Source organism: Polyodon spathula, chromosome 16 (genome assembly GCF_017654505.1).
Source record: "Polyodon spathula isolate WHYD16114869_AA chromosome 16, ASM1765450v1, whole genome shotgun sequence".
Lineage (NCBI taxonomy): Eukaryota > Metazoa > Chordata > Actinopteri > Acipenseriformes > Polyodontidae > Polyodon > Polyodon spathula.
Genome location: NC_054549.1, coordinates 13,881,898 through 13,906,267, shown reverse-complemented (window position 1 = coordinate 13,906,267; position 24,370 = coordinate 13,881,898). Strand labels below are relative to the sequence as shown.

At 40.8% G+C, this 24,370-nt stretch overlaps 1 protein-coding gene across 1 annotated transcript; it reads right to left on the bottom strand.

The window, feature by feature from the left end:
* Window positions 1-210: 210 nt before the first annotated feature.
* LOC121329264 (kelch-like protein 17) lies at window positions 211-24,195 on the bottom strand. Its single transcript, XM_041274792.1, is given in 12 exon segments — window positions 211-1,715; window positions 3,735-3,916; window positions 4,663-4,736; window positions 5,161-5,249; window positions 5,596-5,750; window positions 6,209-6,375; window positions 6,923-7,136; window positions 9,038-9,154; window positions 14,258-14,479; window positions 15,750-15,871; window positions 16,024-16,285; window positions 22,989-24,195. Coding segments are annotated over 12 exon segments (1,839 nt in total). The 5' UTR covers window positions 22,995-24,195; the 3' UTR covers window positions 211-1,486.
* Between the last annotated feature and the right edge of the window lie 175 nt (window positions 24,196-24,370).

Here is a 24,370-nt window from a genome sequence, read left to right as displayed (position 1 = left end):
GGAGATGCCTTGATATGAAAATGTAACCCAAGGGTGAAGGGTCACTGTTTAAAAAGTAACTGGACAGCCTTTTCAGTTCTTTCTTTAACTTTTATTTTTATATAATTAATATATATATATATATATATATATATATATATATAAAAAATATAGTTTAAAAAAATAAAAGTTAAAGAAAGAACTGAAAAGGCTGTCCAGTTACTTTTTAAACAGTGACCCTTCACCCTTGGGTTACATTTTCATATCAAGGCATCTCCTTACATGCTCTCATTGACTCACCATGGCACACTTCTATCACAGGTTTTGTTTATATATATAAATGCAGTAAATCAGGAGATACTGTCAAAGCTGTAGGTAAGAGGTAAAGAGTATTTTACTTGCGTGCCTGTTTCATTCAGTGTTGAACAGCAACATCCTAAAAGCTGAAGGACACTGGGACCTTTTCAAATGAGCGAATGTAGCTGGATATTGTGGGACACTCTCCAGGACAGCATTGACAGTGGGGTGGTTTATTAATAAGGGCTTTGTCTCGTTAACACTAAAACTTATGTTAAATAAATACATGAAAATATGTATGTCTCAAATCATCTCCCTTTAAACTACTTTTTTTTTTTTTTAGTGTAACCGTTTAGTGTTTGCTGCTGCACCATATTCCTGGTCTCAGATGTATACAAATAGATTCACTAAGAGTGCAATTTATAGAGGATCTAATGACCTCTCATGTCAAAGTGTGCTAGTGTTAAGCAGACAGCCGTGTATTTGGTGTTAGACCTGAATTCAGTTTGTTATATTTAGATTTTTGGTAGACGTTAACGTTTTTTTTTTTTAAAGTAGGAACTATACAGGATCCTGGTTGGGACTATAAAGAAAGAAATAAAAGAAGTTGTCACGCTTACTTCCTGGTAAATCATTCAATCAATGTGTTACTAACTTTGTCGAACAGCTGAACGGAAGTCTCTGCGGTCCCTTTGCTGCTTGGCGAATGCCTTAACATCCCTAATCGGTGACCGAACTGAGAAAATGTTATCTTTTTTCCGAAACTAGCACTGGCCTGCGGCTGTAAAACCAAGTCTGTTTCACAACAAGTCAACCAGAGTGTGCAATGTCTCCCCCTTACTGGAGCTCGGTAGCACTGCCGCTTACAACTTTGCCAGAAAGACAAAATTACAGTACACATGCACGGCAGAACAACCTGGCATATCCCTAGGTAAACCATTCATTTACTCTTCGACTAAAACTAAGCAATTCAGGACTACAGTACATGTAAGTAGGATACATATGATGACCACAGTCAAGTGGCAGTGTTTGTGTGAGGGAGAGCTTTTTTGTCCCCCCGGTTGCCCACAGAGCATTTCTTGTTGCCGAGACAGCACTGTGAGTAAACCCGGACAGCAGGCCCTGTCATCTTACAGGGTCACACTGAGCAGTTCCTTCTATTTGACAGACACTGGAGTCCGGCAGAGGTAAGGCGAGACTTCATTCTTTGTCAAAGGCTTGTCGAGGACACCGAGAGGGTGGGAGAGGATGGAGGGGGGAAGTTTAAGAGTTCCAGCACAGCCACCCCGACGCTGCTCCTCCGGGTGAACATGCAGGAGGCAGCGACCCACTTGTTGGTGCGCGGGTTGTACTTCTCGATGGAGTTGAGGCTCGAGCTCCCATCATTGCCACCCACGGCGTAGAGCCACCCGTCCATCGCTACAAGATCGTGGGTGCTTCTAAAAGAAAAAAATAAAACACACATATTCATGTAGTTTAAAAGTGCTACTCAATCCTGGCACTCGAGATCTAGTCCAGTCCAGGTTTATACTCCAACCAGGTTCTAAAGTAGTTAACTGAACCTGCTGAGAGGCAATTAACTAATTTATGACCTGCTTGGAATAAAGACCAGGGCATTAGTTAAATCGTTGGATTAACTCATGCACATTTTTAATAAAGGTAACGATCTTACAGCAGCATAGTAATACTACAAAATTAATAGAATTTGAAAAAAACTAAGCCCAGTGGGAATTTTGTCTTTTTAAAAGCATTTTTATTACATTTTTATTTTAATAAAAATAACAAGTTTTCACAGAACAACCGTTCTTTTGGGCCACTGTTAGTCACATACCTGAAAACACAAGACAGCTGAGCTGCTTTTCCACTATCGGTTAATTAATCTACCATTATAGTTACATATGGCATCTCGCAGAACCTGAGGCTCCGAAGAGATTAAGCTGTTCTGAAACTTGTTAGAGGTGCCCGAGAATACTGTGGCTATTGACAAGTGGTTGCTTAACATGCTGTCGTAGTCTGAAATCAGAGCAAGTAATTCCACAGTTACCTCTGTTTGAGGAATGGATGTCAGTTCTTGCTTGCCAAGGTAAACAACAGAATCAATCACGCTTTTAAGAACATCGCGATTTTTTTATTACTTGCTCATTGTCATGTATTGTACCCCTATGCTTCTGCTTATCCAGATGGACATCAATCCAGGTTTGTCCAAAAGTTTTGGAGTGCAACAGTGGCTCGCAAGTGACTTTGAGAACGCTCATATTTTTGTGCTGACTTTGTTAGACATCCTAGATTTTTGTAGCCAGTGCTGTTCCAGATCACCTTTTCTGTATTGAACAAAATACAGTTCCAGCAGTATACTTTTTTTTTTTTTGTAATTGACAGCTACCGGTAAGCCTAGATACCTTTCATAATTTAAATGTTGGAAGTGGCGAGTAGATTCCTTCCCATCCTGTATCAGTTCAGGTATTTCCGATGTATACCTCCATTAATTCTGATAAAGTTATTCTTGAAAATTGATTTGTAAACAAAATCGACTACGATTTCTCCATTGTCTTGTGACATTTTATGTTTTTATTTGTAAAAAGCAATTCGAAATACTACTTGCGAAGTTCACAATAACGGTCTCTATAATAAGCAATATCGTGCGAAATTCAGCTATTCTTACAGCCTTACCCAAGCAGTTTTATGTCCCACCTCTGCTCTCTAATGATTGGACACCTGCATAACAAGGGGCAGATCTTTTGATCTCTCCCACTGGTTAAACCTACTAAGACGTTCAGCTGTTTATGTGCCGCCTCCCCTCACTTACGATTGGACTGCCATGGAGAAAATGCAGATCTTGCATTGGGTGATTTTAAATAAAATTATGCACGATTAAATTGTAAAACAAAAAAAAAATTAAAAAATTATCTGTTTTAACTCTTTAGTTGATTAATTGGTATATTATATATATATATATATATATATATATATATATATATATATATAAAAACTGGTACACTCACATACAGAAGGTGCTTACAGTAGATTCGTGGTTTGGCGTGTATAAACATCTGGGTAATATTGGACAGTCATTGCCATATTCAGTATAAAGTTTTGATGTCATAGCTGTCATTTTTTATTAAATTGTTTTCTTCATTTTCTATACAGACATTATTGGGGCACCTGTGGAAACAAGGTGTGGTTGCATTTTAGTGAACCATCCCAATGTTTAAGTTTCAAAACAAACAGCAATACCAGCTTCACCTGCTGACAGTCCTAATTCGGGTAAAACAAAAAAGACGTGTTGTTTATCTCACTGCACTTAACTCAAGCACGATCTGGATTTGGGGAGTCAGGTCAAACTACTTTTGAATGGTTACTTCCAGAAAAGGATGCCTCTCTGCCCCCAAAGATCCCTTGAATTCCTCGATGAAGCCCTGGGGAAAGGTTCTGTGATCTATCCCAGGATCTCTGCATACCTTCTGATATTCATTGGGGCCACGCTGTCCCAGGTGTTTGTTTTAGGGTTGTATCTCTCCACAGAGTTGAGGCAGCTTGTCCCATCATTCCCTCCAGCTACATACAGCATCCCCTCCAGCACTGCAACCCCGGCACTGCTCCTGCGACTCAGCATGTTAGCAATGGAGGTCCATGTGTTTGTCTGAACAAGGAAGGGTTTACTGTTAGAACCTGACAGCAGGGGTCACACCTGTGCACTTCTGCACTTGCCATTGCAAATGGCATGCCGGTAAAACACGAATGCATCTAAACGCTATCAAACTGCTTGGGAACCAATCTGTGCACACTTAGGCTTTTAGGCTCAAGATGGGTAGGGTAAACTTAGAATGCAAAGTATTGCTTTTTCATTAAAGGGAAATACAAAAGTATTTTAAAAGGGTTCTGCTTTTAACCCCCTTTTATTTGTGTGCCATTAACCTAATTTTGCAATGTCCATTTAATCATTCTAAATCAGATAATCGGATAGCACTGTGAGCTACCACAGGCACTGTCCAAACTGCACCCACTTCTTAAATAAAAAGGAAACAGGAATATAAAATAATCTCTTAGGGGATTTATATAAACCTTTTGTTCTGCAGTATACGCTTTAACGAAGATTAGAAAATAATCTTACACGTTTGTTTTTCAATGCTAAAGTTTGAGTTCCTAAATAAATAATTTCTGAAAAAGAGGATTGGGTATAAAGGTCTTGACAGTGCCCACTGTACGTCTTATTTAGTCATAAGGATGATGAAATAATGAGAGGCCAGCTAATGCCTGTTTCTTTTTCAGATAGCAGGGTGTGCTTACATTGTTAGCACAGTTGTTTTTGTGAAATACAGAGTAACTAGTTATTACCCGCCAGACTGGAGCAAGTCAGCAGGATACTGCGGCCTGCGTTTGCATTACCTGAGGATCGTATTTTTCTACTGTTGCTAAGTGAGAAGAGCTGTCATATCCACCCACAGCATAGAGAGTCCCATCTGTAAAGCAGCAACACATTGAAAATCACACCTAGTTGTTTCATTGCATTTTTTAAATGCACTCAACAAGAGAGCTCTTATATATTTGAACGCTGTTTAGTCCACAAAGAGCAAACAAGTGTCTACACATTATATTCGTTAACATATTAGAACAAGTTAGCACGTCAGGTCCATATTTAAAGTAGAATCTGAACAAAATAACTGAGTTATAGTGGACCTACCCCTAATAAAAGTTTACCACATAAAATGTGCACGTTAATTTGCAGTTTTTCCACGGTTATACTTTGCACTGCCCGTCCTTTCCATGGTTTCACTATGGTAAACTTTTATAAGGGCATGTCATCCCACCATGGTATTAAAATGTAGCGCGGCTAGATTATACTACCCTGACTTCCACTGTTCAATTACTGCATGCATTACCCACCTAACGTTGCCACCCGGACGTATCTTCTTCTGGTGCTCATAGCAGCAATAGATGTCCAGGTACCGGTGAGAGGGTCGTATCTCTCTGCACTGGACAGAAGCACATTTTACAAGACTGTAAGGAACTGCATTCATTTAGTCAGGTTCACTTCACACTCTCAGTCTCTCAAGGTGTAACGGATTGACGAATGGTGTCGTAACGGGGGGTGGGGGGGTGTGTGTGTGTTTCTTACTTTTCAGCACTTACAATATATGAAAGATATCCAATTCCACTTCACCTTGACATCGGTGAGGCAAAACTAGTGAAAAAAACTAGATACAAGTATGATTCACACTTGCTTAGCCACTGCTTGCTGTCATCAGTGCTATTTTGAACAGTGTCTGGCCTGCTACATGTACTGTGTCGTTCAAAACCAATGCTGGGTGACTCTGGTACCTGTTTAAACATGACGCTCCATCATACCCTCCAGCAGCATACAATAGGCCATGTAGCACGGCTACACCCAGGCAGCTGCGCCTGGTTCCCATGGAAACCTCAGGCTGCCATGAGTTGGTAACAGGATCATATGACAGAGGTGTCATCGGTTCAGTCTTCATGGTAGCATAGATATTTTATTTTTCAATTTAATTAATTTTTTGTAAAAAAAAACAAAAAAAATCAAAATAGTTCTATATATATATATATATATATATATATATATATATATATATATATATATAGATATAGATATATATATATATATATATATATAGATATATATATATATAATTCTGCTGGTTACAATAGTGTAAAAAGAAAATTCCAACGTAGATGCACTGCTGTTTCTAACCACCGGGTGGGGCTGCTGTACTGTTCAAGAGCACAACCTTAAATAAACAGCTGTTAAATTAGTCCATCAAATACATATAGGCTTCGGTTTATTTTTATTACACAGACCCCGCTTGTTCTGTAACTCAGTGAACAGGGTGTTTGGCATTGCGGGTATGTTCAACTGCAATGATTCTGTGTCCAAAGTTGTAGCGTTGCACTGACCTGCAGCACTCAACACAGAACTGTGTCAATGTTCTTACCCTCCCACAGCATACAGCTTGTTCCCTATGGCAGCGACACCCACTCTAGCTCTCCTTGTGGACATGGATGCCACCATGTGCCACCTGTCTGTTCTGGTGTCATAGGCCTCGCAGTCGCCGTGAATGGCAAACAGGCTGCCCCCACCTGCAGAGCACAACCCTGTTTGAATCAACACAGTCAGCACCAAAATTCAGAAAAAGAAAAACATGATAATGCCAAAGACAGCCACAAGCCCCTTCCGACTGCTCCTTTAAATATGCCCTTTTAATTGCCGAAAATGGGGAACACCAAAATGTGTTTTCTCTATCACCCAGAGTAAATTCCTTTGATAACACGAAATGGTGAAATTGTACCGCATTGGAGTCTTAAGTGCCTGCACCAGCCTCAGCACCATGTTCCCTTATGCATTTAAGTTACTGTTGCTATGCAACAGAGCGAGTCAACAACACAACATTGCAGCATTGTAAGTTACTACCTGTGGTGTGCAAAGAAATCCGGAAGAACGATCAACGAATGTTTGTTTGTGTTGTGGCTCTATAGCTGAGCTTGTTATATAATCTAATCATTTTTATGCACTGAATCAATAAGCATCTAAAAGACAGTTAGAATATTTTGGGTATCTGAATTTAGTAAACTAGCAAACCACTTCATAAAGAAAAGTCTAGTCTCTCAATGGCTGGAGATTCCTTACCGACAGCAAACAGCACAGGGCTAGCTCCTTCACACCTCCTGGGCCTGGTCCTGCTGTTGCTCAGCACCCCCCTCTGCTCGGGCATCAGGTGGTACTTGAGAGCCTCGATCAGCAGGTCCTTGCACTCGGAGTGATGCCTCACCAGGAGCTCTGTGTCCACGTGGCTCATCAGGAAGTCCCGTGTCAGCAAGGGCAACCGCACACACTTCATCAGCTGCAGGATTAAACCGCTTACAATTACACAGCAGGCACGATCACTGTGAGCTTTCCTCATCTTTACTATGCACTAACCACACTCTTGAATTTCAAGAGTTATTGTAATTTCCATACTGTAAGTCACGTCCCCATTGGAACTGATCTAGCAGTAACTACTGCTAGAGTGTAAACCTCACACTCAGAATGTCATTGACAAAGAATTCTAAACAAACAGATTAAATACATTAATATTCATTTTTCGTCTCTTTTAAATTTAGATTTAATGACTTATATGTTTCTAAGTGTTCGGTGACTACCTCTAATCAAGTAGTTTCTATTATACTGATTTTAAAAAGCAGCATTATTTCGATTACCGGTACCATAATTGTACTGACAGTGCAGTGTTTCATTATTTAGATTCCTGTAGTTTTAGTGACAGTGCAGTGTTTCATTTTGTTTTCCATACAGTTTTAGTGACAGTGCAGTGCTTCATTATTTTGATTCCTGTACAGTGTCAGTGACAGTGCAGTGCTTCATTATTTCGATTCCTGTACAGTGTCAGTGACAGTGCAGTGCTTCATTGTTTCGATTCCTGTCCAGTGACAGTGCAGTGTTTCATTATTTGGATTCCTGTACAGTGACAGTGCAGTGTTTCATTAGTTGGATTCCTGTCCAGTGACAGTGCAGTGCTTCATTATTTCGATTCCTGTCCAGTGTCAGTGACAGTGCAGTGCTTCATTGTTTCGATTCCTGTACAGTGTCAGTGCAGTGTTTCATTATTTGGATTCCTGTACAGTGACAGTGCAGTGTTTCATTGTTTTGATTCCTGTCCAGTGTCAGTGCAGTGCTTTATTGTTTCGTTTCCTGTACAGTGTCAGTGACAGTGCAGTGCTTCATTGTTTCGATTCCTGTCCAGTGACAGTGCAGTGTTTCATTATTTGGATTCCTGTCCAGTGACAGTGCAGTGTTTCATTAGTTGGATTCCTGTCCAGTGACAGTGCAGTGCTTCATTATTTGGATTCCTGTCCAGTGTCAGTGCAGTGCTTCATTGTTTTGATTCCTGTCCAGTGTCAGTGCAGTGCTTTATTGTTTCGTTTCCTGTACAGTGTCAGTGACAGTGCAGTGCTTCATTGTTTCGATTCCCAGTGTCCAGTGACAGTGCAGTGTTTCATTAGTTGGATTCCTGTCCAGTGACAGTGCAGTGTTTCATTATTTGGATTCCTGTCCAGTGTCAGTGCAGTGCTTTATTGTTTCGATTCCTGTCCAGTGACAGTGCAGTGCTTCTTTATTTGGATTCCTGTACAGTGACAGTGCAGTGCTTCATTATTTGGATTCCTGTCCAGTGTCAGTGCAGTGCTTCATTGTTTCGATTCCTGTCCAGTGACAGTGCAGTGCTTCATTATTTGGATTCCTGTCCAGTGTCAGTGCAGTGCTTCATTGTTTGGATTCCTGTCCAGTGTCAGTGCAGTGCTTCATTGTTTGGATTCCTGTCCAGTGTCAGTGCAGTGCTTCATTATTTGGATTCCTGTCCAGTGTCAGTGCAGTGCTTCATTGATTCCTGTCCAGTGTCAGTGCAGTGCTTCATTGTTTCGATTCCTGTCCAGTGACAGTGCAGTGTTTTATTAGTTGGATTCCTGTCCAGTGTCAGTGCAGTGTTTCATTATTTGGATTCCTGTACAGTGACAGTGCAGTGTTTCATTATTTGGATTCCTGTCCAGTGACAGTGCAGTGCTTCATTGTTTCGATTCCTGTCCAGTGTCAGTGCAGTGTTTCATTATTTGGATTCCTGTACAGTGACAGTGCAGTGTTTCATTATTTGGATTCCTGTCCAGTGTCAGTGCGGTGTTTCATTATTTGGATTCCTGTCCAGTGTCAGTGTAGTGTTTCATTATTTCCGTTCTTCTGTACTGGTCCACTCACCCGGGGTACATGCTGTCTTCTGCTGTCGATGTCATGTTTAACCCAGCACAGCACGGCCCGGTACACTTCCTCCTCCGAAGGGACATTCAGGTTGTCACTGGAGATCAGATCAAGCACCTAAACAAGTGTGCAAGTGATTGATAACCATTCGTCAGCTTTTAAAGTGTGTTGCACTGAAACCTTTATAAACAAATACAAGCTGGCAGCAGCATAAATATCCGTTGCCTATGGCAGGTTCTGCAGACAGCTATGCACAGCTATGGCCACATGTTTTGCATCACCCTACAGCATGAACTAATTTTGCTTCATGAAGTCACATGAAACCTGCTGAATAATGTTCCCATAACATATTGAATTACATATCACTTTGTTGTTTTCCATATACTTAACGAAAAATTGAGAAATATGACATTTCGAAATCTAACATGAAATACTGTACTACTATTATGGCTTCCGGTAGACTTTTGCAATTATTATTATTATTATTATTATTATTATTATTATTAATTTTTTTTATTTATTTTTTTATTTTTTTTAATTGTCTCAAACCTAAAATTCTAGGTGATGCAAAACTTCTGGCCAGCGCTGTACATCAAAAGGACCGACATCACTGTGCTTATTTTACAGTATAAAGGATTATACACTATTATAGGAGTGTCAGTCATATAGTAGTTTTATTAATTGCACAACAATTAAAGCGAATAAAGTCCTTTTCCTACACCAGCTCCTTCACGTTGCCTTTAGCTGTCAAGCACAGCTTGCTGCAAGCCAGCCTCAGTGTGATGAGAATATGTATGAAGCAGTAATGAAGTTAACCTTCTGTATAGAACACAGTGCTGTGTGCAGCACTAGCTGAGAGACACTGTAATCTAGAAATGTTGTGGTCCCACGTTTCTAGTATGATAAATCTCATCAGTGTCAGAATGCAGAGTAATCAAGGCAGCTACAAGCACAAAGCAATGACAGAAGCTGATACAGCAGTGACCACAGCAGCAGCTCCATAAAGTGGAATTTAGGGTTACATTTTTGGGAGAAGGTTGCCTTAATTTAGAATTAATTTATTAAAAATAATTTTATAAGTTACCTATACTTTACCATGGTATTTTTGCGATGTAATTTAGCAGTTTTCCCATGGTTACAGTATGCATTTGCCATACCTCTACCATGGTTTGCCATGTTTTTTAATATGCTTTACCATACCTCTCTGGGCTTTATGGTGCTTACCTATGCTTTACCCTGCATTTACTATAAGAAGATTTTATAAGGGTTGTGTCAGACAAAGCTTAACTGATCTGGGAATTCACCTACAAGAAAAACAAGAAATGTCAGCATCTAAAGCAAATGTAAATGAAAACCCTCTAAAACTACAGAATACAAAATCAGAGCTTTACCACAGTAAAGGGAAACGATTTGTTCCATGTGCCAGGAATATGAATGTTTCATTGAAACCGCACATCTACAGTCATAGCATGAATCCATTTATAAAACCAATTGAGTGCTCTTTAGTCTAATACTATGGTAAGCCAACTTGCTGTTAATTATAGAGAATGGAGATGTGTTCCAGAATTCATGTCACTGGTAAAATGTGACACAAGGCGTCCACGTGTTCACAGTTTGCCACTTGCATTGAAATACGCATTGAACAGTGCTGCATTTCAGGGCTTCTCTTCTGGTGTAAAAGTAAATTGAGCCTGAACTTGGCTTTGTACAGCATCAGAAACAGGAGCCATGCTGTGAATACAAGAAGGTAGCGTTGCAGTGATTGTGTATCATGCAGTGCACGTTTTTACTGTGTATTACTACAGACAGAGAGAGAGAGAGAGAGAGAGAGAGAGAGAGAGAGAGAGAGAGAGAGAGCGCCCAAGACATTAACTCGGTGCCATTTCACGTGAGGTCAGTTGGCTGTGTACATGATGGTTTTATTGTGCTTTCTGTTCCATTTTCCACTGCCATACAGTTTGCTTTAAAACAAATTTAATAAAATAAAATGAAAAGTTGTGAGTTCGGACACCCAAGTTTCAATCTTGCTGCAACAGTGCAGCTCAATCATGTATTCAAAGTGATGTACAGTACAAGATGTAGCTACCCTCATATAGCTTCTCCCTTCCTGTGCAAGCACAGGGGAAATGACATACCTGGAACAGTATAGAAATAATTCAGAACAACCATTTAAAGCTCCACTCTGTAACTGGAAGCTGTTTCTTGCTTGTTCTAAACGGTTACATTTGTTTTATGTCTCTCTGGAAATTCGCCATTGCCGCTGCGCTTGTTTCCAAACAAGGGCCCTTTGAGTTTTAGAAGCACACCAGGGACAGCAGCTGAGAACGTTAGCCCACAAGCCAGCTTCCAAAAAAGGTTTTTCTTCCCATGCTATTTCTTTTTTTCTCCTATATTTTATTTTTACAAAAGGCCAGCAGTACTGTTGAGAGTTTTTTTTTTTTTTTAACCAGGAATTAAAGCAACTGTACCATTTAACCAATGCACTTCACTGGTTCAAACTTAAACCAGCATCCTCTGTGCACAGCACACATAAAGGCTGCTGTTCAGTGTGTTCTAAAGTGGGGGGGGGGGGGGGGGGGGGGGGAGTTTGTTCCTTCCAAGAGAAAGAGATGGCACATCTGTGAGCGGTTGCTAGGTTACCACCTTCTCCAGTAGCACAGAGGGCTGAGTGATAAAGCTAGCGCAGCTGAAAAAGACTGCTGAATTCAAGCTGTACCCAAACAAAGCGCGTGCAGCATTGTAAAGAGATGCAGATTCCCCACTTAGCCCAATCTGTCAGAATAAAGCAGGTCTTCCCACTCTGTGCCTTCAGCGCTGCATTATAATAAAGGATGCTTTACTTAAACACGCTTCAGTTCATACTGTTATATCACTCTCTCCATGTTAAACACTGTCCGGTATAATGTTTGACTGACAGTAGATTGGAGGTGAAACAGAACTGGCTACAGCCAGCCTCCCTCCTGTTGCGAGTGCTGTTCTAAGGCAGCTGCCATTGCCTATTTGTTTTTTTTAATATATAAATCGAAAGTGAGTCGGCTCATAATATGTCAGTAAGTGGGAATGAGGAGCAAGGAGATGCAGCTCTCTCCCTTCAACTGGGAGAAAGGGCTGGATTGGGACTCTGTGTTCAGTTTGTGTGCTTTTTACTCCAGGATGCAATCTGCAGCCTTTATTATTATTATTATTATTATTATTATTATTATTATTATTATTATTAAAGGAACATAAAAGTGTATAAACAAGGTTAGAAACATATATTGTGCTGAATAATACAATAATACAGAATATATGGATAGTGAAAAAACACAGAGAATGAGCAGCTATTAGTTTTCCAAAGCTTGGAAAGCTTGGGACGAAGTGTGGACCAAGAAAGCAGCCTGGAGAGATTCTGAGGTGCTTTGCTTGAATGAGTAAGAATAGGGGCATTCTTTCCACTTATTACTCCCCCCCAGCCCCCAACTCCAGGACATCTTATTCTGGTGATTCAGCCTTATTTCCGTACCATCTGCAATTCTGCAAGGGGCTCCCTGAGCTGTGGCTGCTGAATTCAGTTCGAGTCAGCACTATGCCAGGTGTTAGTGGGGGGGGTTTGAGATGACAGAATATTTACAGGGGACCAGAATAAAAACTATAGCCAATAGGATTTGGGCAGCTTTTAAATAATTTTCGCACATGACAGGGGTCCCTAAGTGAAGAGTGACCAATTCACAACTTGTATTCCCGATTTCCCATTTTTATACACAGAATCTGACAACAGCGGAAATGCTCAGACAAGCTCAGTATCTGATCCTGCATTACAGAGCGGTTTCATGAGATATCCTCTATATAGTCAGTGCTCCAATAAAGATAATAAAGTGAAGGAAAGCGAGTGTTACCACAGTAATATAAAAGCACACAGATTCAACAACTGCAGCTGGTTTAACTCTGCAAGCACCAAGTAACTGGAGCAGGGGTGTCCAATCAATCACGGTCCAGGAGGACCATTCCACTCCAGGTTCAACAGATACAATGAGAGCATTAACTACTTCCTTAAACCATTCAAAGACCAGGAGTGGAACAGCCATTCTTGAACTGGAGCATGCATTCCTAGTCGGGAAATTTATCAGCACAACAGGTAACAGTTTTATCTTAATTCTGTTTTTTAGAACCCAATACTACAACGGCATCAGAATGTGACAAAGACAGGAATGAGAAAGCACTGCTGGGAAAGGTCGCACTTTTAAAATACAGGTAATAAATCAGGAATATGCACAGTAGCTATTTAGCCATATGGGCACCCCCTTATGTGTATCAAACAGCTGCTTTAGTCTTAATATGTTGGTTTTGTTTTCGGCTCAAACCTTTTGACACCCTGATTTCTGCAGCCCACCTAATGGTTCTTGAAAGTCTGGTTCATCTCTGCTTTTTCTATTCAAAACTTGAAAGAGAGACATGTAGATTGAGCCAAACAAAACACACTCCTATCCCGCTAAAATGAATAACATCACGTACTAGTAGTCATGTCTGTGGGACATAAAACTAAACTCAGTACTGTGACGTGTGCAGAGCAGGTTCTTTTTGGAACAGTTTAAACATCACCAGTCACTACTAAGTTATACAGGCTTTAAAAGAGCGCCATAGATTAGGTTTGCAATTAGGAGTGTTTGTATGGCATTATAATGTAAGTTCATGTGTGTATACAAGTTGTTACTGGTTTTTGTTGTCTCTCAAAGCAAAGAAAGAAAACAAGAGAGCACAAGGAAAAGCACCTGGAAGTCTGTTGCATAAAGAGAAAGGCACCAGTCAGGGTGGAAGCGTTTTCATTTTAAAAGTGTCCGTTCAGGAGCACTGGCTCTCGCTGTGTGGTGGTGATCCATTACAAAGGCCGTGCGCTGTCCCTGGGAATGGGAAAGCATTCATCCTTCTTAAAGGATCACGCTTTGTCTTTGCTGCATGCTGCAGTTTCTTAATGAGTTTGCCATTTCAGAAGAAGTGTGTCTAACAGCATCTCCATCACAAAAGTTCACCTATACACACACAATACCAAATTCACGTATAAGAAAACTATCAACAGTAAAAAAAATTCATATTGTATGATTTTTTTTTTATTTTATGCAAACAAATGTACACATAACGTACCACACCTATATTCAGAGAAATATACTGCAACACACGCACACACACACACAGAAACACACACACACACGCAGGCACCTTACTTAGCCCCCCGTGTCCCCCTACCTGTTTAAGTGGCAGCAGCATGAACTCTTCTGTCTTGGAGACCTCCACAAAATGCTGAAGGACGTACTTATGAGCTGACTTGAGCAGGTCGCTGCAGGAGTGTGTATCCGCGAAGCTCCGGATGCCAAGGCAGTTCGAAGGGTCCAGTTGGCTGAGGAGGAACTTACAGCAAGCATCCCGGACTCCATTGAGCTGAAGGAGGCTGGCAGCAGGTAGAAGAGTCTGAGAAGAGAGGGGAGCAAGGGTTTCAGTGAGAGGACGTGACGTACTGCAAATACTATCTTTTACTCAGCATACAGCGTATCATTTAAAGCCATCACTGCTGACCACATTACATGTAAGCCGCATTACATTAAAAAAAATATCAGTGATTTTGATATAGTTGAAATGTGTATAGAAATAGAAATAGGTGTAGATTATCTCAATCCCTGTGAAGGGATGGGGGAGGGCATTTGCAGCTACTTACTCTAAGGGTTTTGTAGTGTCAGCACATTTAAGAAAGTTGTTTGACATGCTTGTGTACGAACCTGTGTTCACCAGGAGGACAGCTGAAATAAATGAATCACACAGACACTGCACAACAGACTCCTGCAGCAGTATTCAAATGAGCCCTGCACGGGCTGTCAACAGCAAGCAAAAGGCCTTATTAAAATCTGCATGATGCTCTGCAGGTAGCGAGCACAACACACAGTGTATACAGAGGAGCTGCAGTGGTGCTGGAACAATTTTTACAGTTTGAGTGCTGAAAGCCATTAAACAAAACTGTAACCTCTGTATATGCCAGGCAAAGCCAAAGGGGGTGCTACCGCACCCCCAGCACCCCTAGTTCCAGTGCCCCTGAGGACCTGGGCAAACTATATGGCTTAATTATATTGAACCCACCAGGCGACTCAAATAACCCTGGAACAGCACAAACACGCTAACTGCATACCAAACCCAATGCATTTTCATGGCCTGTTCACCTCTAGGTTCCATCTCTCAGGATGGCGAAATACAGTATTTTAATTTTCCTAATCTAAATTGCAGCAGCTGATCATTTGCACATGTATTTTAAACGGCTTAAATAAACAGAACTACAATGTAATTTAATGGTAAGATGAGTGATAATAAAGTAAAGATACTCGTGTGTGAATGCTTGCAGAACCAGGGTAGGGTGACAGTGAAGACAAGGCTTGGCTTGAACACTCCCACATTACACCTGTAAAGGTTACGTAAAGTGATCTCTGGTATTCTGCTGTGCAAATACTAATGCACAGCCCAGGATCCCAAAACATCTGCATTACTTGAAAACACCAAAAATACTGTACCATATGAACAAAGATTAGTGTAATCAGTGTGTACAATTCTCATTTCTGATGTTCTAGAAACTGGAGAAATCATAAATCGTAACTAGCGGCACAGTGTGTTATAAACAGCCTGCTCAGCAAGTTACTCGGGCGCTAAAATCAATGTTAAATAAAAATTCAGAACGCAAAAGGGATTTTAAACAGACCTGTACGTTTCCCTCTCCGACCACGATTTCCGCCGTGTAGGCGTACTGCACCAGCTGCTCCAGGGCCTGCGGGTCGATGTCATGTAAAGTCACATGGGTCTGTCGGCTTTCTGACATCTCGTCTGCGGAGAGAGCATTCGATAAACAGACCAAAGAAAATGTCACTTTAACACGTCACAGTGATAACGCCAAACACAGCCGGTTTGCCTCTTAAGAGGATTACCATCTAGAAAATCTGCAAAAATGAAGAGGAAAAACAACACTGAGTACCTACTTGTAAACATTGCATGGAAATAAGGGCTACAAGACGCTAGCACCACCTTATGTGCCTTGATCTCCTTGGCCCCCACGTGCAGCACGATGTCACACAGCACTCCCCGCTGCCGCATCCTGTTCATGGACACAAAGGAGTCGTGGTAGTGCCGCTTGGAGTTGTGCACGATGCTGTGACCATCCCTGTTGAGGAGCTGCATGCCACCCTCCATCATAGGAGACCGCTCGGGAACTTTGTCTTTGCCAGATTTCACTCTCAGCGACTGCAAAACCAAAAGGTACAGCGATCAGAAGCAGACAAGCGCTTTGGCAAAAGCCCGCATTGGGGTCTTGAAACTGCAACGCAGCTTGCAAGCGGAGAAAAGAGTTCCTGTATCCAGTATCGGATGGCATTGTGTGTGTGTGCTGCAGCATGTTAAGTCTACTGAAGTAAAAGCATATCTATTTATTATGCAACAGTATTTTGAAGTTGTATGGAGGACTATAAAACTGGGTAGGACTTAAGCGCCGTTCAAGTAACTTGCCCAAGACTAAAGTATATCAGAGGCTAAGCAGGGTCTGGAATCCACAACACAGTCTCCTGGCTCATACTCCTTTCTGTCTCGCCACGACACTTCACTGACGTCTTACCGCATTCCTTCAAATTTACGACCCACTTTTTAAACCAACTTTTTTTTTCAAAAATGGCCTGCGTCTTAAATATGAGTACAGTATAGTGATGCGTGTATTAAAAATCACCAACAAAAGATGCGACAGCCCGAGTACCCAAACAGCAACGTGACTGACTGGCAGTTGAAAGGTTTCGTAGTAGTTATCCTGGGGAGTGGACGCTCTCCTCCTCGATGTAAACAAAGCAAGGTTTTGCTCAGCGCACGTCTGCGTAGCTATGACCGTAGTGCAGTAGCCTTGAACTGACGCTGCTGCGTTCTTAAACAGGCGTAGGCTCCCCGGGCACGCCCCCCCTCCCCCAGCCAATCAGGATCTCCCGATCAGCTCAGCTCCGGACAAGCTTTCCTGTTTGCCACAGCAGCAGTGCAGCTGAACCAGCGACAGGGTCCTCCTTGTCACAAAACCGTATTAGCTTTCTGAGGAATTCGAAGAGTGTTTTGTTATTAGGTTCAGTTCTAATCAGACCTCTGTATTTTTCTACTTGCTAAGCAATACTACAGTTCACAAAAAGGGAGAAAAACATGTGTTGAGTAATCACGACTGGAAATGAGAAGCAGCACATAACTGTATGTACTCTGTGTGACACCAGTCGAGTAAAATGCAGCTTTTATTTGATTTTTTTTCCCCTCAAGTTGAGGGTGAGATATATGGGCTTCTTCTTAAATTCGAGGGCATCTTAAATTCAAAAGAATACGGTAAATACACATCCTAAGTTTTCTTTGCGAACAGTTATGTAACACGGAGCTGTTAGTGTGTTTACATTAAAAAAGAGACTGATCCTTTTGGAACCGATTTTGTTTGAATTCGAAAAGAAAAAGCGCACAGTTTATTTACATGCCGAACTAAAAATGGGGTTCAGAGGAATCAATTCTTCTGTGTGCACTCAAACACTATGACAACCCCCCTTCCTGCTTCCAGTACGAAACTGCAGATCTTAGAGAGGATTTGGGAATCAATTCCTCAAGCAGGTAACTTGTATCTGATTAGATTGTGCATAAAGCATCTGTATTAAAATGTGTAGTTAAGGCTCTTCTGCTTGCCATGTGCACCCAGGGCTCAAAGCTCTGTCGGAGCTCACACACAAGGTATTATTTGATAGATCCAGATAGGAAGGTCTGTGTGAGGGTTTGCTGTGCAGTATTCAGCCCTTGATATTTCTGTTGTCCAGCCGTGTCAGTGGCTGCCAATGTTCCTTATCGTAATCATTATGTGCTCAAAATAGCACACAGAAGACAGGCCTTGACCAAACCACGAAAACAGCAGGTTCAATTACCTTTTAAATCTTGACAGAATTTGCTTATTAGTATTGGAACACATTTATTTCCCTTTTTTGCTAAAAATAACTCGCAGTCTGCTATTTTCCACCGCCGGGAACACCGTGTTCGATCTGCACGCCCTCTCGGATGACCCTACACATCTTTCGACACCCACACACTGCAGGTTAATAAAGCACTGTCTAAAGCAGATTGCTGTTGCATTCAGACAGGGATTTGTTTAAGGGGTAACCGGTCTTTTCTACTAGTGTATACTGCAGACGCAAGCCTCATTATGTGCAGGATCAATTTATTTGTCTACAATTCATGTTTTCAGGAATCATTGAGGCATCATTACATGTTTAGATGCTTAATTCGACACAAATGCACTGCTTTAAATAAATCGTTCTCTATTATTGAAGTTACCTGTATAAAGTATTAAAAATCAACAATTTCAAGAACTGTGGGGCGCAGAGAACTGATGCTTTTTGAAGTATATTCTCTAATATGCTTGGTGCAAATTAAATTTGTTTCCTATGTCTCCATCCAGCACAACTAGCCCTCTTACCTGAAATAAGCAAACATAATGAGACTGGCTTACTTATTAAAGTTAGCATTGTTTCAGAGCAAAATGCCCAATGTGATATATATTTTATTTGTAAAATGTACTGCAATCAGCTGCTGTGGCCGAGTACAGCAGAACATTGTCATTGCAGGGATGCTAACTGCTAAAAGCTGTGAGCTGTTCACTGAATTGCAGGGCACGTCATCTATTATTTGAACCACGCTTTATATTCCTCACAAGTTAATACATGCAGCTTTGCATGTGAATTAGGTTAGTTCTCTGTGTTCCATGTACATAATACCCTAAGAGGCAGGATAGCTCAGTTTTGACAGGGACAGACAGATGATGTCAGGAGCAATTTTTGTTTGCCACACTGTCTGAAATCTCCCAACAGGGTGCATCCACTTGTTTCAGCTAAACGTAACCACCTGACTCACCCATCTGACCTGTGGATGTTGGACAATTAATTACTGGAAGGACTTGCTCAAATTGTTTTTTTTTTACATGCTAAAGAGGTGGGTTATGTGGAGGCACTGCATCTTAAACAACAGCACTTCTCCACAGAACTGTCTGTACATTATACTACAACGTCAGGCTAGAACCAGCATAGGAAAAAACAAGAAACAGCCACCATAACATTTCATGAGCAGCTCCCACCTTGTTCATTCAATACTCCTACTCGGACATACTCCAGGCATTCATTAACCCTACCTCTGCTCAGTGATGCTGTCTCTCACCTTCTCTCACCTACGCACACTGCTGACTACTAACCACTTAAAATAGCTAACGCTGTGATCGGTCTACCACGCAGGAATAAAGAATGCAAACCTACACAACTGGATAGGGTTGGTTAGAGGCAGGCAGAGGGAGAGTGCTCATGCTTTGCAAAGGACCCCATCAGTGCACGAGAAACTTATGGTGCAAACAGATAATCCGTTTATTTTAAAAAGTCGAGGTGCAATGGGAGAGCCCGCGATCGTTAAGGAACAAGCCATAATACAAACTGTGCACGCTGTCTAAAAATGTGCTGTATTAATGCACGCTGTTAAATGTATATATTCTATTCTTGAGAAGAAAAATAAATAAATCAATAAATAATAATTCACCCAGCTCAAGCTCAGTGCCGTTGCTGAATCCACAGGCTTCAGATAAGCTTCCACATCCTAGCCATTCATTGTAAAAGATTAACACAAATAGGGTGTGCATGCTGGCAATGCAGCGGCTCATAGATTAACATGGATCAAGGCTTTCAAATTTGTTCTTAACGGGACTAGACCATGCAAAGAGAAGAACGATCCGCAAAACAACTGTGGAAACATACGCCTAAGCCTTTAAAAATATGCGACAGCTCTAATGTTCTAATAAATAAACTGCTGGTACTTAGCATCGAAAAATATATGCTTCACGTTCTTCAACAGGTAGATCTGGGGGTGGGTTTACCACCTGGACACCACAAAGCAGGGTGCAGCCATGCTAGACTTTGAATGGCAGATTAAAAAGATCTACTGTATGTTTAGCTGTATCCCCCCCCCCCCACCTTTACCCTGATGTAAGTTGTCATGTTTTCCAGTGCTCCAGGTTCCACAAAGTGAATTTGATCATCTCTTTTAACTAAAAAAAAAAGAACTAAAGGTTGAGCAGCAAGTTAGTGCCAATTAAATATAAATCCTCCTCCTCCAGATCTGCACGGTAAACAAGATCCAGTTGTCACACAGCACTCCTGCTGGGAAGGTAAAGTAAAACATGCTTTATGTTTTAACCTCTTTTTTTTTTTTTTTCCTGGAGCACCCAGTGGTTATGGTGGCTGTTCTGTACAGGGCACTACTCGATTTTTTTGGTTGCGAGTACAAAAGATGAATCAATCTACCTAACACAAATAATTAAGACTACAAAAGATACAGTGATAATGGTGATAAGAGGCAAGAAAACTGATTTAAAGCCTTCGGTAATGCTCCTTTTAATGATCGTTTCATTTATTACAGGCCACACAAAGAAGTTCTTGAGGGCCATCACATTCTGTATGATAGAATATCATGACTTTAGTGTACCATGTTTGTAAATAATTAGAATATTCAAGGTTTTAATTTCTGCAACTGAGGTTAGTGCAATAGCTGGGGTGCTGTGCTGTGTAGTAATCACAAACACCAGCCCATGAAGCATCAACTGTCCACAGACGTGATGTCATCATTATGTTTCAATAACACTTGCGAGGGTGCTTCTGAACAGAGGCTCCATTTAATACTCTTACAGTCAGAGGCCTCAAAGAACCCTCAGGATAGGAGCGCCTGTGTGTTGATCACTTGCACTAATTTGAAAAGGTTAACAGACTGACAGAAACACAGCCCTCGCATATTCTATTTTATTTATCATAACAATTATATATATATATATATATATATATATATATATATATATATATATATATATATATATTTTTTTTTTTTTCTTTTAGTTCTCTGACTAATACAGCCTACTCTCACGCAGTTTGAGGTCACAAACCAGGTTTTAAATGATCTACCGTAATGGAATGCCCATCACCTCTTTTCACCTGGCGGATGTTTCCAAGCTACTGAATCCTGGAGACAAGAGTTCCGCTGGCGTCTGACCAGCAGTGGTCGCTGTGGAATGATGAGGCAAACCAATATTCCTCCCTAGCCCACGGGGGAAGAGAGGTCAGTGCAGCGCTCCCTGTGGGTCCCAGTCAAGATCAGGAACTGGGATTGGAACCGGCAAGCTCTCGATCGCATAGGTCCCTCTGCACCCTGCGTGCTTGTGCCTTCACTAGGGGAGCCACGTGATTAGCAAATCTTATCTTCTCATTGAATTGCCTGGTCTTGTTTGGGTGTCACGTGTGGAACAGAGATGAAGGGGAACCAGTGGGTAATAAAAGCCAGTGTTTCATGACTTGAGCAGTCTGCTTTTCAATTAATTCAAACAGATGCAATCTGGTGATTGGTGAGCGGCAACAGGTGAGCTCAGCAACAGGTGAAATCAGCTTTATTTATACTACAAAGGAGCTCATAAAGAAAAAAATATTATGTTGCCTTTGCTGTCGATGTATTGTGAACAGTTAAAAATAGTATTCTTTGAAAAAAAATAAAAATAAAACACATTTTTACAAATAGGGGAACAGTAAAATAAAAAAAATCTCACTGATCACTAAGTGTGGCTTTTGTGTTCCACTTATAACCCAAATATAAGAGGGCCATTGCATGCAAACGGTATGTTTTTTATTTTATACTGACAGTTTATCAACACAAGACAAATGACAAGCCCCACATTTTTTTATCAGTCTATCTAAAAAAAAGCACAGACATTTCAAACAAATGTACGCCACAAAATTTGTCAATTAGTAAAAAAAAAAAGATTTGTTCCCGAGTTTCAAATTGGGTACCAAATCCCAATAAACACTATAAAACTAAACTTTCTCCATAAGGCATTCTCCGCTAGGTGCCAGGTATCACACTTTTGCAAGACAGGCTGGTGCACACATATTAGGGAAGTGTCAGGCTCCTGGCACAGATTGTGATTGGAAGACGACAGGAGTTTACTGGTTACAACACGGATTGTAGCTAACCATAGGAGGTGAACCAGTGGCCATCTCGAGGTTACACCTGGGAGCCAGCAAAGCAGGGATGATGTTAAACACGTGGTTTCCTAGCAGCCAGGTTGCATGACAGGTGTCAGATGAGGACCCTGGTCCCTTACTGTTTGTTTATTTATTTATTTATTTATTTTAGGTGCTGTTTGTGGTAGTACAGGGACATCGGTAAGGACAAAGAAACGGGTTTAGCACCCGCCTGCAGTGTGATTCCTAGATACTGCATCACACCACGTCTATATCGTGACAAGCCCCACCTGGCACGACATCATACCTCCGTACGCCAGCTTGCACACTAAAACCTATGGGCTTGTACCTCATTGTGCAGTGCAAAGCAAAGGGGCACAAATCCATCCTAGTACAAACTAGTACAAGCACTGTGCATCATACAAAACATAAATAAAACATACAGTACTAAAAAAAACTGCTTCAGATTAACAGAATGCCTGAGTTTGCACACACACACACACACACACACGTGAATAACACAGAGACGTTTTAATAATCACATTCCGCATCATTACAGTATTTAAGTTTGTGCAGCTGTTTGCAATCATGTGTCGTTGAATCTGTACTATGTGATGCACACATTGTAGGGCAGGCAAACATATATTTTTTATCAATGTTAGAAACTACTGTCATTTTTTTATGAAAAAAAATGAAAGATGCCTTTAGATTAAAGCAGATGTAAATATTTTATTCCTCGTGAATTATTTGATTCCTCACTGCAGATACTCTACCTATCAGGAAAATACCACTGTAACTCAGTGCAGAAAAATCACTAGCAGGGAATCGAAATACTTAGTCACAGATAAACAAAATGATAAATGAGCAAATGTATTGTTATTGTTTTTTTTTGTTTTTTTTTCTGTACTTACATGCATATGTCAGTAGAAGCCAGTCATTGCTTGGATGTGATTCCTATTGTTGAGATCCCTTAGCCCCGTTTCGTTGCTGATACGACTTTACCTTTCTTCACTCAGCAAGAATGCGGTATGGCACTGGGCCATCCTATAAAACATTTATGAAAAAAATATGTATATTTTTATAACAGCCGGTAATGTAGCCAACAAACACCTTTTCACTAATGCTGAATGAAACAAAATGACCAATCGCTCTGAGGTTCATACAGTCCATTCAGTATGCATGCAAAATTAAATTCATAGTCTCGAGCTTGACGCAAATGCAAACCAAGTGCCATTATCTGTTTAAGGAGGCTCGTCAGAATCCAGCGGTTTAGCACAGCTGCAGTTACCGTGCAGGAATACCACATAGTCGGATCGCCCAAAAATGCGAGAATACATGTTTAGATACTCAAATTGACTTTATATAAAAAAAGCCTTTCTTGTCATTATTTTGTGTAACCTGGGCGTTTAAGGTCAACTACTGCAGCCTGGCAGAGCGACCTTAAATGGATGTTCATGACGGCACGCCACTTGATTTGTCTGTATACAGAACGAAGGCTGTCTTTTCTGACCTAACAACTTATCCCGTGTCTCTTGGTTACGTGCATGACAACACCGGCACATACAAGTTTTTATATTTTTGTAAACTTGAAAATTATCTTTTTTTGTTTGTTTGTTTTAATCTGCTGTAAATAAGCGAGTAGATTTGTTAAATGTAAGATGCTGTTTTACTGTTTACTAAACTACAGTCGCTAATTAAAAATCACAAGATAAATCTGAATATTTGCAAAGTTGTAGCATTTTTTACGAAAAAAAAATTACAATAAAATGCAGGACAGGAATTGTTACACATTAATGGCACCGCATCACACACATTTAAAACTTGCTCATATGCTAAAATTTCATTTCTAGTTAACTTTGTTAGGCTATACTGTCATTTTCTGCATGTTTCCTTCCCTATAAGGCAGTGGAACAACATTACACGAACAGTCCTGTGTTAACATATATTTTGCAATTAAGACGTTTTCCCAAAAGTTTAGCATTAATAATCTTTGTAGCGTATAGTCATTTTCAACTCAAGCCACCTCTATGTACACCGAACAAAGTATCGATTGCAAAAAAAACAAAAAAACACTCAGTTTGGCTTTTGTCGTAGAGAAAGTACTATTTCTTTCAGTTTTTGCACTAACCAAACCAAAAGGTGCTATACTGTAATATCCACACCCTCTAAAGCTACTTCTTTGTTGCGATCTTCAATGTAGGGACTTCATCATCACATGCCTGCAGACCAAAACACAGCTCGTTCCTCTCAGGAATGAGGCGGACACTACGGAATAATACTTTGTTTATCGTTT